The 15,171-nt window shown below is 35.5% G+C and overlaps 2 protein-coding genes across 4 annotated transcripts in view; one reads left to right on the top strand and one right to left on the bottom strand.

The window, feature by feature from the left end:
* Window positions 1–839: 839 nt before the first annotated feature.
* Window positions 840–6,687, top strand: LOC144438888 (uncharacterized). Its single transcript, XM_078128102.1, has 2 exons — window positions 840–1,063; window positions 2,635–6,687. The coding sequence occupies exon 2, from the start codon at window positions 2,764–2,766 to the stop codon at window positions 3,628–3,630; it is 867 nt and encodes a 288-aa protein (XP_077984228.1). The 5' UTR covers window positions 840–1,063; window positions 2,635–2,763; the 3' UTR covers window positions 3,631–6,687.
* Window positions 6,688–8,636: 1,949 nt separating this feature from the next.
* LOC144438773 (sialidase-3-like) overlaps window positions 8,637–15,171 on the bottom strand; it is a 30,630-nt gene continuing 24,095 nt past the window's right edge. For all 3 annotated transcript variants that reach the window (XM_078127939.1, XM_078127940.1, XM_078127938.1), the window contains 3 exons: window positions 14,324–14,463; window positions 13,103–13,294; window positions 8,637–10,812 (listed from right to left, as the gene is read on the bottom strand). In XM_078127939.1, coding sequence (XP_077984065.1) covers window positions 10,480–10,812; window positions 13,103–13,294; window positions 14,324–14,463 — 665 coding nt within the window. In that variant the 3' untranslated portion in view covers window positions 8,637–10,479. The remainder of the gene's footprint in view (window positions 10,813–13,102; window positions 13,295–14,323; window positions 14,464–15,171) is intronic.

Raw genomic sequence — 15,171 nt, 5'->3', positions numbered from 1 at the left:
TATGGGCTATTCGAATATTTGTCGACTTTGTATTTTGTTGAGAGAGAGAGAGAGAGAGAGAGAGAGAGAGAGAGAGAGAGAGAGAGAGAGAGAGAGAGAGAGAGAGAGAGAGAGAGAGAGAGAGAGAGAGAGAGAGAGAGAGAGAGAGAGAGAGAGAGAGAGAGAGAGAGAGAGAGAGAGAGAGAGAGAGAGAGAGAGAGAGAGAACTTTTTATTGGTCTTTATAATTCCATATAATTCAGAATACATACCTCAGAGTATGAAAGTATTTTTATACAACAAATGGGTTTCGTCTCAGATGTACCGTGATAACGCTGATTTCGCAAGAACTTCGTTTGATATTGTTTGTTATATTGAGCATAGCTGAAATAACGAATACAATATTTTGTATGCTTTACCATGTTAACCCTGCACCCGTCTCACCTGAGGCACTTCCTTGGAAAAATCATTTCAAGTATCTTACGATGTAGTCATTGTAAAGTGCCACTTTTACTATGGCATGTTGTTATGCAATGAAGATTGATCGAATCACCGACAACAGCTTCTGGGAAAAAAAGTACATGAAACCGTTCAGCCAGTGATAATGCATGTAAGTTATTTTTTAGTAATGTCGGGTAATGAACGCCAATCTTTTGTTACATTTTACAGAATTTTGTTAGTCTATACATGTAAAACTATATAGTCTGCTTGTGTGAACAAAGGAAATCAATATAAGTAAAGACAATTACCATGTATACACGTTATGAATATTACATTGATTAAAACGACCACGTTAAGGAGCCTCACTCGGGATTACCCTTCTGACCTTGACATAATTTAATTGCGTCTGTGCGATCCCCGACTGACGTGTATTCACGTGCATTCAATGTTATCGTGACGTACGTACTAGCACGTATGCGATGTAAACCTAGTACCATTGACTGTTAGAGTTGTCAGTGTACAGACATACATGATCAAGACGGCGCAGAAACAACTGTGTATGTTTACGTTCGGTAATTACTAATGGCGGGATGGATGGCTAGTTGACTCTGAAGTAACGCATGTTTTGATGATGACGTATGAAGGTAATGTTATTGTTGACATATAATCATATATATTATGACATAATGCGTTATCGTATACTGTCTGATAACTGAGATATACGTTCTGACGAGGTAGTTAGCAACCAAATGTAAATGTATAGGGGAGAGAGATTTCTGAAAACATAGATGGATCATCATGTGGATGGCCGTCATGTGATTGTTGACAAGGTTGTTGTACCATGAGCATTGTGTAGTTTGGATTTTACATGTATACTATTGTAGTATAGACAACAGCGGGACTCACGCTTAGTTTATAGTTATCACACACAAAACAAAACAACAAATAATATAGTACTATATGAACGACAGAGTAATTATATATCAATGTGTTTCTATGCGACATGAATTACAGTATGTTTTCCTATAATTATGTGAAATTGTCGTGGAAATTGTCACTATAGACATACCTCTATGTCCACACTGACGATTAGTGAGTAGCGAGTGGTTACATAAGTGGACCAACGACTGGACCTTGTACTGGGCTGATTAGTTTGAATTTTTTTGGAAATACTATAGATAAGGATGTGTACATGAATTGTTTATGACATGATGACCTCATATGTGATATGCAAATTAGGTCTCAAGATTTTTTCCAGGGTGGTGGTGGTAAAAATCTTGAACGCCATTTTTTTGTTTCTCATTAATTTTTCATGGCAACTATGGGTCGGTCTGTCGATTTAAAATAAAAAAAGTAAACAAATAAATAAGCCATCATCTTCATGTTTCTCTATCTCTCCCTTGTCCTCCTCTATCTTCTTTTTATTGGATTCCTGGAAACAAGCCCTTTCCCAGCTTCTCTACACAGAATTGTAATGTTTTCAGCCCCCCCCCCCCCCCTGAATAACTTCCGTCATGAAAAACATGCTCTTCATGACCGTGTTGTTGCCATCATGACTGTAGATGACAGAGAGGGCGCTGTTCTGCAAAACATTAAGGCAGACTAAAATAACATTTTTATAATTTTGATGTCAAAGCTGAAAATTTGGGGTTGATCAGGTACTGAGAAACAGAAAAAAAAATAGGGTCATCCTAACTACAGGACAAATTGGTCTGAATAGTTCAGTGAGGATGTTTCTAGGGATAATTATTTGTTTTGATCTAAAAACCTTGAACGTGAAATAAATTGATCAATGTTATTGCAAGCTTCAAAACATTTGTAATTCTTACTGTGCCAATATGATGTGCCACCATTATGCACTCATAGGTTGGGGAGTTATATACCAACCTTATGTACATTTATCTATATTGTGATTTGCATATATAAGGACAAATCCACAATTATATGAGATAGTTGCAACACAGGTATTATGTATTGTCTTGACATTTTAAAATTACCTTTACTACATCTACAAATTGCCATTGCGTGTGTACATGGAAGAGAATCCATAGCAGTTCTCTGGTATTTGTGAAACAATAATGTATTGTAAACCCCACAGATTGTGTTGTATTAAATAGTACCATTTTAGTAAGTTGTCTTGTTGTAGGCTGTGTGTGGGATTTCCCCAGGCTCTCCTCTTTTATTCATGAAACATATTGCTTTCCTTTTCCTTCAGCTAAGCTTGAGGTGTCTGGTGGACTGGGCACTCTGAATCAGTATGCCGCCGTCTCTATGGATTGTTTCATAGTCAGTGTTTGAGTGAAAGACTCCATGATTGTACCTTTCCTCCTTGGTGTGTGTAAACATGTCACTATCAAAACAACTTCTACAGACCATAGGGAGAGAAGGTTCAAAGGAAGGGCAACTCAAACAACCATGTGGACTTGCAGCATGGCATGCAGGTGAAGTTGTTGTTGCTGATCGTGGAAATAGTAGAGTTCAGGTCTTTGACCGCAATGGACAATATAAATACCACTTCTCCTATGATAACTTCAAGAGGCCTTTCGATCCAGTAGACATAGCTGTTACAAGAGATGATAGCATCTTAGTGACCGATTACAGCAACTGTAAGATTCTTGTCTTTGACAGACATGGACAGATGATTGACCAGGTAGGCTATCATGAAATCCATGGACCATGGGGTATTACAGTCAGGCACGATGGTAGTTTTTATGTTGTAGACAGGGACATCAAATGTTTAGTTTTCTACGACATGTATGGAAGCTATGTTAAGACTATCGGTGGTGCTGGACAGGGACTGAACGAATTTCGGTTTCCACTGTACGTTGCCACAGCCCAAGATGGTAATATTTACATCTCAGATAGTGTTAGTCAGGCTGTCAAGGTGTTTGACACTGATGGGAATTACAGTCATCAGTTCAGTTTACGAGGCCAAAAAGCCGGACACATCTTTTGGCCAACTGGAGTTGCTGTTGATAAGGAGGACAACGTGATTGTGGCTGAATTTCAAGATGTACTTGGTGGTGGCTACAACAGACTCCAGCGGTTCAAGTCTGATGGTACATTCATTGACAGGATAGACAGTGAAAGTCATGATCTGAGCCATCCAGAAGGTTTAGCTGTCAGTCTCAATATTGGGAGCAATCAGAAACTGTATGTATCAGATTGGGGAAATAATTGTGTGAAGGTCTACCAAATATACGTTGCATAGTGTACACCTGTATGAATTGAAGACTAGGTGTACACATACAGCATAATATGGAACAAGTGGGTTCGGGTAAAGGGCTGAAAGGAACCTGAATCACATTGAAAAAATGCGAGAGAACCCACTCTGACAAGGGTATACCGAAACAAGGCCCAAGACCCAAGACATGTGGCTTTGGGAACTTTAATTTGCAGTGAGCACTATATGATCTCACTGTCTTGAAAGACCTAGTGTGTCCATAGATTTTGATATGGATATTAACTCTTTGCAGATATCTTGCCATTTTATTCTTATTGGAAAGGCCATATCAACTTATATGGTGAAGATTAATTCAAGCTATTTTTGTACTCATATTACTACCTATCATCTCAAACAGTGATAACTTATATTACCATGGTTACTGTACTGTTTTTGATATTCAGATGTGAACCTTTTTAATGGTTTGCAGCATAGGTTTTTTGAATTTACTGAAGTTTACATGAACTCTAGCGCATATGAGAAAGAGTTCTCAAATGAAACCAACGAATGGTTAGTGGTTACGGTATTCTCGTACCATAGGCTTGTAACTAGAATGGAAATAGCTGTTAATACGATTTGAAAATCTCAATGCAAAATTGCCCAATCAGTGAAGCAGCTTGTCATCATGATCACCATGGTGTATTTAAATTTATGCAAATATAAAGACACATGCAAATGAAGCATATGCAGATGAAGATGTGCAGTCGAGATGTGTCTTCATCTGCATACACTTCATTTGCATGTGTGTCGTCTGCATACATTTGAATACACCGTGGTGATGACATGATGATTTTGCAATTATGCATTGAGATTTTTAAACCATATCAACGGCCATTTGCAATTCTAGTTATAATCCTACGGTATGAGAGATCGAACAGAATATACCGTAAGCGCTGCAAACAGGCTATCATATGTTTTGATGAATCAATCTTTTATCTTCTGGATTTTGATAATGTCCAGTATATTGACCTATTAAGTGATGTGAGTGGAATGTTTTAACATTTGAAAGGATTGTTATTATAACAACCCAAACTTTTACCTCCTATATACTATCCACTATATATTTGATGATATTGAGTTTGCCCGGTGTGTACGTTATGACTTTACACTGCCATGCAAGACTCTAATATGACATTTCATGATTTTCATATATTTTCATACATATTTGTACCTAAAGCAAAGTATTATAAATGGATAGCATAGCAGACTGATATAATTATATATTGTCAGGTGTGAATAATAAGTAAAAAGTTTGGAAAAAACTCAAAAAGTCAGTTTAACTCTTCCAGTGAATTTGAGTACCATTTAGAGAAACAGTATGTGTATTGTTTACAATACTATAAGTGTTTTTGCTAAGGCCTAAAAAAAATTGTTTGGTTTCGGTTGCCCGACCCCCACCTAGTTTTTTACGCCAACCCTGAACTTTTTTTCATGTATTCAAGAAAAATATAATAAAATCATGAAAATTGTGAAGTCTTGCAAGAAATATTGGTATCGGAAACTGACGTCAACTTAAAAAGGCAATATAAAACTGTTCTTCCAATCTGTAATGGCTGGACATCTGATGAGAAGAAATCAATAACACAGAGACTATATGAAAAACAATGGAAAACATGACTACCTGAAATAGACACTCACATATGAAAAAAAAAATACAATAAAAAATCTATCTACCCCACCTATTCTAAAATTGAGCATAATTGGAACCACACAATTTTTTTTGTTAGGCCTAAGATAAGAAGGTAAAATCTACTTGAGTTTCCCACTTATTTTACTGGGGTCTAAGGTGACCTGTGTCATATGAAATACAGCCTGCAATACTGTAATGTCTAAGGTGACCTGTGTCATATGAAATACAGCCTGCAATACTGTAAATGTCTAAGATGACCTGTGTCATATGAAATACAGCCTGCAGTACTGTAATGTCTAAGGTGACCTGTGTCATATGAAATACAGCCTGCAGTATTGTAATGTCTAAGATGACCTGTCATATAAAATACAGCCTGCAATACTGTAATGTCTAAGATGACCTGTCATATAAAATACAGCCTGCAATACTGTAATGTCTAAGATGACCTGTCATATAAAATACAGCCTGCAATACTGTAATGTCTAAGATGACCTGTCATATAAAATACAACCTGCAATACTGTAATGTCTAAGATGACCTGTGTCATATGAAATACAGCCTGCAGTACTGTAATGTCTAAGATGACCTGTGTCATATGAAATACAGCCTGCAGTACTGTAATGTCTAAGGTGACCTGTGTCATATGAAATACAGCCTGCAATACTGTAATGTCTAAGATGACCTGTGTCATATGAAATACAGTCTGCAATACTGTAATGTCTAAGATGACCTGTGTCATATGAAATACAACCTGCAATGCTGTAAATGTCTAGCATGACCTGTGTCATATGAAATACAGCCTGCAATACTGTAATGTCTAAGATGACCTGTGTCATATGAAATACAACCTGCAATACTGTAATGTCTAAGATGACCTGTCATATAAAATACAGCCTGCAGTATTGTAATGTCTAAGGTGACCTGTGTCATATGAAATACAGCCTGCAATACTGTAATGTCTAAGATGACCTGTCATATAAAATACAGCCTGCAATACTGTAATGTCTAAGATGACCTGTGTCATATGAAATACAACCTGCAATACTGTAAATGTCTAGCATGACCTGTGTCATTTGAAATACTGCACCAGTGCTGTAATGTCTAGTATGACCTGTGTCATTTGAAATACAGTGTACAGTGCTGCAATGTCAAGCATGACCTGCCTCATTTGAAATACAGTATTGTTGCACCTGACATGGCTACTTAAAATAAGTATAATATGACATGATTCACTGACATGACCATTATTTGTGTGACTGAAAGTACACAGTGTGATCTAACTTCAGTATGGTATGACCTGTACACCAGCACCAATAGTGGTATATGAAATCATGGGTAGATGAGAATAAAAGCATGGAATGATTTAATTTGCCATTTATACAGGAATTCCTGTGTGTGAATATATACAATAAAGATGACCCCTTTTTGTAACAATAGCCTGATGTCAGTTTTTTTTGTATTATCTTTTCCACACTGTGCTCACACCACTTTACCCTGAGTAAGGACCTATAATGGCCCTTGTATATTCTCACAACTCACTGGGAAGCATACAACACATCACAGCCTCTGTAGGTGTGAATGAAAGTGTTTACATTTTGCAACCCCTATCCTACCAGGTCCTCAATTATACAGCAGGATTTACTGTCAGTTGCAACCCCTATCCTACCAGGTCGTCAATTATACAGCTGGGTTTACTGTCAGTTGCAACCCCTATCCTACCAGGTCATCAATTATACAGCAGGATTTACTGTCAGTTGCAACCCCTATCCTACCAGGTCGTCAATTATACAGCTGGGTTTACTGTCAGTTGCAACCCCTATCCTACCAGGTCGTCAATTATACAGCAGGATTTACTGTCAGTTGCAACCCCTATCCTACCAGGTCGTCAATTATACAGCTGGGTTTACTGTCAGTTGCAACCCCTATCCTACCAAGTCCTCAATTATACAGCTGGGTTTACTGTCAGTTGCAACCCCTATCCTACCAGGTCCTCAATTATACAGCTGGGTTTACTGTCAGTTGCAACCTCTATCCTACCAGGTCCTGGGTTTATTGTCAGTTGTACAAGTATGGTTAGAAAGAAACAGCATTAGCAAAGCTCAAACCAGCATTCACAGATTCATGGTCAGTAACTCTATCAATCATTCGGGAATCGTGACTGTCAGTCGATCAAGATTTACCTCCACATTTTCAGTCCAGTCAACTATTGAGTTGATAGTAACTTAGTAAGGGACTTTGGGTTTATGCTTGGAGCAGACACCTCTTGCACAATAGTCTAAAATGATGACAGGTGAAATCAAGGGAAGTAGCTACTAATTCAGTCTGTCACAGAATCAAAACATTCATGTAAACACAGTGTTATTATACTAAATTGATTTATTTGAAAGTGTTATATTACAAAACCAGAGTGACTATAGAGTCTCAATAATGCTGCACAATGTTTTTTTCCGTCTCATACAATGGTTTCTTGTTCAAAATTACATAAAATATAGACACTGATTGCTAACAAGGATATCAAATGATACATTTTATCTCAGTGTGAACACAAATCAACATCCCTAACAAGGAAGATTCAGACACATAACTGTTTATTTGTGTTCACAGTGAGATCAAATGTAACATTTCATGTATGTACATGCTATCAGAGCCTGTATTTTGTTTGTATAATTAGTAATAAAAAATCATGCGATTTAAAAAAAAATTGTTTGGCCTAACTGAAAATCTGGAGTCTTTCTGGTTTGGTAGTAACAACAAATTTATAGTTTGCATAAATTTGAACTCTTAATTTTATCCAATTATGTGAAAGAGTTGTTAAATACTAGACTGTCGACAGTCGCTCGCGCCTTTTTTCCCCTACATTTTATCTAAACTTAAGTCGTTGCTGCGCTCCGATCCGGCGCAATACTACTATAATCGCATACTGATATCGAGGGCCGAAGCGAGCGAATGTCGACAATCTAGTTAAATACCAATGGAATCAAATACGTAGTAAATGAATTATACATCCCATTTGACATAATTATTCATTCTAATAAAATAACCATAAAAACACTATTATTAACACCATCAACATTAAAACATATTAAAGTGGCCATATGGATGAGAATGGGGCATTTATTTTGGATTTTAAAAACAACTTTACTATGTTTTTCTACTTGCAAAAACAATGTGAAATAACATATACCAAGTCCTTGTTTGTAACTCAATACATTGCAAAGCATTAATAATATGTGTAAAATGTTTCTTATTGTACGTACAAACTTTTTCACACTTTTGTGCATCATTTTGCAATTAATTGAGTTACAAACAAGGACTTGGTGTATGTTATTTCACATTGTTTTTTGCAAGTAGAAAAACATAGCAAAGTTGTTTTATAGATTAAAAAATTCAAAATACATTCCCAATTTTCATCAACATTGCCATTTTAAGCAAAATAAATAAACAGTGATTAATTTTCAACATGTGAACCCCATCTGCCATTTTATGGCAGTCCAAGAATACAAAATACATAAAAATACTTAAAAAGATACTTGTAAGCTACATGGCTTAAAGAATTCTTTTTGGAGTTTCTGGTTTACCAACTATAATGTACAAATTATAAATGAAAAGTCTCTGATAACAAAAAGGATTGTCTTTTCATGAACATTTCAGCCATAGTTTAAAGTAATAATTGTTAAAGCGTTCAAAGGGATGGAACACACAGCCAAGTTGCTGTTTATGACTTTAATTTGTGATACGACTCTCTTGTATCTATCTTGTGCTACAATTTTTTTGGTTTTTCAAAGTGCAAAATAAGTCTAAATGCACGCATTACTCCAGGGCTAATGTCAGAATGAAAACTAGTAGTAGGTGTGAACTCTAGGTTTCTGAATGTTCAGGCTTCCATCAGATCTGCATATATTATCTGTGACTATTAAGCTTGCTAATGAGATGTTGACCTTTGACCTTGACCTCTGTTCAAGGTCAAATAACCAAAAGGTTTCAAAGTCTATATGGGTCAATTTCAGGTAAACCTGGCACAAATGTCACATACAGTAGTCCACATATGTACATACTTTGTTTTTCAACCTTCATTAAGGCTGAATGGCAGCCATATTTCTCACTAAAATTCAGATTTTAACAACTAAGCCTGGAAGCTTAACAGATAGAGACCCCATTTGAGTGTCTACACACATCCATATTGCATTTTCTACGGAGACATTGACCTTTGACCTTGTGGTCAAGGTCAAATAACAAAAAGAATTCAATGTGTATATGCACCCATTTGACATGCATATGCTGAATTTTTTTTTTACACACCTAGTCACCATTTTACTTTCTACAAGACCTAACAAAATGACTTTAACACTAATTTAATGATTAGGTTAGATGCCAACATGTGGTAAGATCTAATACAGCACCATTTACTACAGGGCTGTACACTACAGTGCCATCTGTGTTAAACATTGTGACACATGTCAATTTCAACCAAACCTTGCACAAATGTCAAATACTGTAGTTCAATGTTAGATTCTTTGAACTTCAGCAATTTTAACTGAATGGCTGTTATTTAATTGCCATAAAATTCAGCTTAGTAAGTTGAAATGTTGGGAACTATGTCTTCAATGAAGACATGCTTTTTTGTAAAGTTTCAGCGGAATATCAGTAAGGCAGCATGTTAGCAGGGAAAAACTGGTTAATATAAACAACACACTTTCTAGTCAACATAGGAAAATACTTAGGGTAGAATGCATCCACAAGTACAGCTGTAAGCTTCTTTTATGGTACATGTCCTGCCACATAGACTGTAAGACTTTGTTGCGAGTTTACAGTAAGTCCTGTTCTTTGCCGGGTAGAATGTACGTTAAAACAATCATCAATACCTCAACTTGATGTCAAATATAGACCTTATCTATCATTACACCTATTTCTTAACCACTATGGTATGAAGAGATTTGTTTTAACGAACAGGTTCCTACTTTCATTTTACTAATTAAAACAAGAGCGAAGCAGTAAAGTGCTACTCGGTACTATTAAACAACGATATTATTGAGGGAAAACTGTAATATCAAAATTGCAGTAAATTTCGTTATAATATGTCTCCTTGCTTGTTTAAAAGATTTAACATGGCTTTGTTGGGTCAAAGGTCAAATAACCGACATTTGCCCAAAAAGTGTTGTTAAATCCTATAAAGCAGCTCGTAACCATATTTTAACTATTACATAAAACTACAAAATTCCTGCAAGGACATCATTTAATGTGAAAGTTCTGAAAACGATTGTTTCATACGCATCTCGAAAGCCTTTTTCGTATAGGATACCAAAGTTCTGCACTCTGTTGATGCCCTCTTCAGTTTCAAAATATGTGAGGTCTGAGTAGGCCCCAGCTTCAAAGTTGATTGTCCATGGCAAACTCCACGTCTTCATGCCATCTTTACTCAGTCGTATAGATGTATCTTTCCTCTCCATAGCATCAGCTGGGTTTGAGAACAACACCCAAGTTTTGGTCACGTTAACATTGAAAACTGTGTTGGGAGGTGCTGGAAATGCTATTACACTGGCCTGTTATGGAAAAAGTAAAACAATGAAAATACTGTAGTAAATAAATGTAACGTCTTTTTTTTCATGCAAAAAGAGCTCTAAGTCAGTCATCAGTTAAAACACATGTATGAGTGTCTACTCCATTAAGTGTGCTCTCTGAGCAAATATGATGTAGTGGGTACCATTGACATTTCTTTGTGATTCGTCAAAATATGTTCCCCCATCTCCTACTCTGTGATGACCCACCAAAATTGGATGTTCCCTTATTCCTTACTAAGTAGTGACTCGTAGGAAACCCAAGATCTGATTATGCTGACCCACAATAAAACGTTTTGACACACTGACTATATGCAATATTGGCCTTGCATCAATGATTATAGAAGAATCACTATATGCATGTAATACCAGTGTTTCTGCAGGGTGCAAATATTACTGGTAGCTATTTCAATAGAAGAGCCCCCAACAGTCATCCCAGACTTACTAGCCAAACATCCATGTGGTAGCACTATATATAGCACTTTATTTCATTCTTCTTGGACATGGTATGAAATGGTATTGTGTGGTCTGGTACCGTCTGGTCTGGTATGGTATATTGGTACAATGTTTTGTGGTATGAAATGGCATTGTATTTTACTTTTTAACAATTTAATATTACCATTTCAAAGATTGTGGTCACACACATATGTGTAAGTAGATTTGCTAATATAAAGTAGATTATATATATGCAATAATTTTTCAGTTTTTCACATGATGAAGATTTACTGGTAACCGCTGTAACAGAAACGTGCTCAGCCTGATATTACGATGTACAGTATATTACTCTATAGCTGTTTGAGTTAACTCAATAAGGATGGCTATTTTTATTTATTTCTAGCTTTCTCATGGTATCATCTATTGTCAAAATGGTGGATCAGTTAAAAAGAAGAAAAATGAAAAAAAAAATGTATGTGTTTGTACATGTTGGTGATGCTTTCAATTCATTAATACTTTTAAACAGTTTGTTTTAAAAATGGCAAGTCAGGACAATATGCACCATATGTTTTACTGAATTCGGAATTTACCAACAAATGATAATTTTTGCCCAGATACATCCTCGTGGTGTTACACTCTTATCATGTGATGATGTACTTTTTTTTTCTGATCCTGTTATACAGAGTGTCTATTTTTACAAATATTTTTATCTTATTTTATTTCATTGGATTGTAGAAATATAGGGTTTGTTGGATCACGAAAAAACATAGAATAGTAGTGAGAATTTTATTTTCAATTTTATAGAATAAAAAGAGGTAACATAACACAGTAGGAAGACTTAATAATGATCACACTAAGTTGTGAGCATGCTTGTCATATGATAGGCATCACTGGTACATAATATGGGTGACAGCTGTTCATATAATGTAAACCTTGATATTTTCGCTCCTAGAAAATTATGCAATTTTACAGTCTTCAGCTAGTTGTCAAAGACTGATTTTTACTAATTACAAGACCTGTACATTGTATTCATGTACAAGAAAGCATTTTAAGTCACTATTTATTTTTGCGTTTTTTGTTTTCTAGCAAAAATAAGTCTGTAGCGAAAATTTCCAGGTTCATACTATAACTTAGTATTTCACATTAAGCTTTAAGAGATGAGGAATAACTATGTTATTTTTGTGAGATTGTTCCAGTTCATTAAATCATGTGCAATTTCTTTGACACTGTTGTAGCCTAGCTAAAAAGATAAAATAATTCTTCAGATGATAAAACATGGTTTATGCTGCCCAAGGGCAACTGCGCTTAATTCTGTGTTTTTTGTTGTAAAAATAATGGGTTGATTTAACTAAGGTGGTTTAAAAACAAAGATAAAAAGCAGATAAAAAAGTGAGTGCACTAGTATATTTTGGTGAAACTTTCAAAATTATAATATGCACTTAACAATCTGAAAGACATAGAAATGACAATTAAAGCCAGAAAGAAAAGCTGAACAATATGCTTTATTATTTCAATTTCCCAAATTTCAGAAATAAATGATAATTTTTAGCTAATGGCATTTACTACTTTATATTAGTAAATCTACTTCATTACAGATGGCATTGCCATCTGACTATCATTTTTTTTTTATCAAAATGATGAAATATAGAGTCAGATGGGTCATGAGAAGCCTAATACTGTTAATATAAGTATATATATCATGAATGGTGATTCAACAGCTGACTTTCATTACCTTTATATGACCATGGAATCGTATGTCATTTTCAAATTACAAATTACAGTTTGGTGATTTACCCTGACGTATACCCCTCATGCCGTCAACAACTTGACTTATCCTCACCTGACATCCAGAGAAGTTTCCAGATATAACTGTTCCTCCGATGACCTTGAATCCAGGTTCAATTAATCTGTGTGCTAGCTTGGGATATTTGAATGTGATACCACCATCGTAACTGCATGATATTGCACGTGTATGGTGAGAGCTGAGGGTACGACTGTTCAAACACACAACATTGTCATCTACTTCAACAGCCTATGCAATACACAAAGTGACAAGTCAGAGTAATGGATAGTAAGAGTGTGTATACAGACATGCATGCATGCATGCATGCAGACACAGACAGACAGACAGACAGACAGGCAGACAGACAGACACATAAATCAATAAATATGAACAAAAAAGTCAAAGATTCAGGCAAACAAGCAAATACATTGACACAGTGACAGGTAGACACATAATTACACACACACACACACACACACAAACATATTACATTTTTCAATTCTGCAATGACTTCATGACACATGTAAGAGTACAACAGTATCTGTGTTCTGTTTAAATTTGGGGATGTAGAGGTAGTGGAGGGAAAAGTTTAGACATTTTCCAAACCAAATATTCTTTCAGTGAGGAAACCTGTTGAAATAGGCTTGAACTCGTATTGACCAATTATTAATACTGTCTTATACAAAGACTGATTTATGAAGTTAGATATTTAGATGAGTGGTTTCTTGTGGTAATTATATCTTAATTTTTTTTTGCTGTTACAGTATGTTTTGAGCAATGTCACACACATTTTGAGCAACATTAATATCAACTTTTTTATGAGCAATGTCATTTTCTTTATGAGCAATATGTCACCCATGTTTTGAGCATATATGTCACATTATTTTTATGAGCAATATCACACTGGTTTGGGCAACATTGTTTTTATTAGCAATATCACACTGGTTTTGGGCAACATTGTTTTTATTAGCAATATCACACTCGTTTTGGGCAATGCCATGCATGTATAATCCTTACGTGTTATGGTATATGGAAATTTCTCTTTGATAACTCATTTGTTAGTCCTATTCATGGTCTAGTTCTCTGTGTTGCTCGTGAAATTTTGTTTCAAAATACGAAGACAAGGGCAGACAGGGAAATACTGTGTGTTGGCGATAGGCAAGGCAAGTGAAACACAGGTAAAATATGTATCTCATTCACACAATGGTGTTACTGCCCTGATAGTATTAGTACATGTAAATGCATTCCGTTCTCTAAGAGTTATCATACATATTTTACCTGTACTTCATTTGTCTGTATGAAATTTCCATGTCTGTCCTTTCCGAGCGGTACACGGCCACCAACTTCCCAATGACTTCCGCCATCATCACTGTATAGAACCACTGAATAATCAACGCAGCCTCGCTGTCCCACGGCACCTGTTGAAATAACAAATAAAACATGCTTACATGTTCCTAGGTGTGATGTCCTGCTTACTTTACAGTGGCCATATGGATGAGGATTAGGTATTTGTTTTAATTTATAAAAATTTTATCATGGCTTCCTACTTGACGTCAAATCAATGTGACACAATATTATGTCAAGTCTTTGTTTGTAACTCAATAAATTGCAAAAGATTAATAAATGTGTAAAATCTTTGTTATTGTACATAAAAGAGCTACCCGCAAAAATATGTGTATACGTTTTTACACATATTTTTAATAGCTTTTTGCAATGTATAGGGTTACAAACAAAGACTTGACATATGTTGTTTCACATCGATTTTTGAAGTAGACAGGCTTTGATAAAATTGTTTTGTTATATTTCAATACAAGTAATACTACATCATTTATGTTTCAGTAAATAGCATAAGATATGAAAATATAACAGAAAAATTTTCACATCTGGATTAAGTTGCTTTAGGGTAAATTAAAACAAGTCATAAATATATGCCCTTTTGCTTTCTCTGCTAAATCATTAATATTCATCATAGAATGTACATCTGGGGAGTACTAATAATATCTATGAATTATTGTAAGTATAACTGTAGTTTTCATCCTAAATGTACAAAAATATCTCACATCATGACAAAATTTTGGATTACAATTTACATGATTGTCCACACAGACAATCTCTTGATTTCAGTT

This window comes from Glandiceps talaboti, chromosome 8 (genome assembly GCF_964340395.1).
Source record: "Glandiceps talaboti chromosome 8, keGlaTala1.1, whole genome shotgun sequence".
Classification (NCBI taxonomy): domain Eukaryota; kingdom Metazoa; phylum Hemichordata; class Enteropneusta; family Spengelidae; genus Glandiceps; species Glandiceps talaboti.
This window is presented reverse-complemented; position numbering and strand designations above follow the sequence as displayed.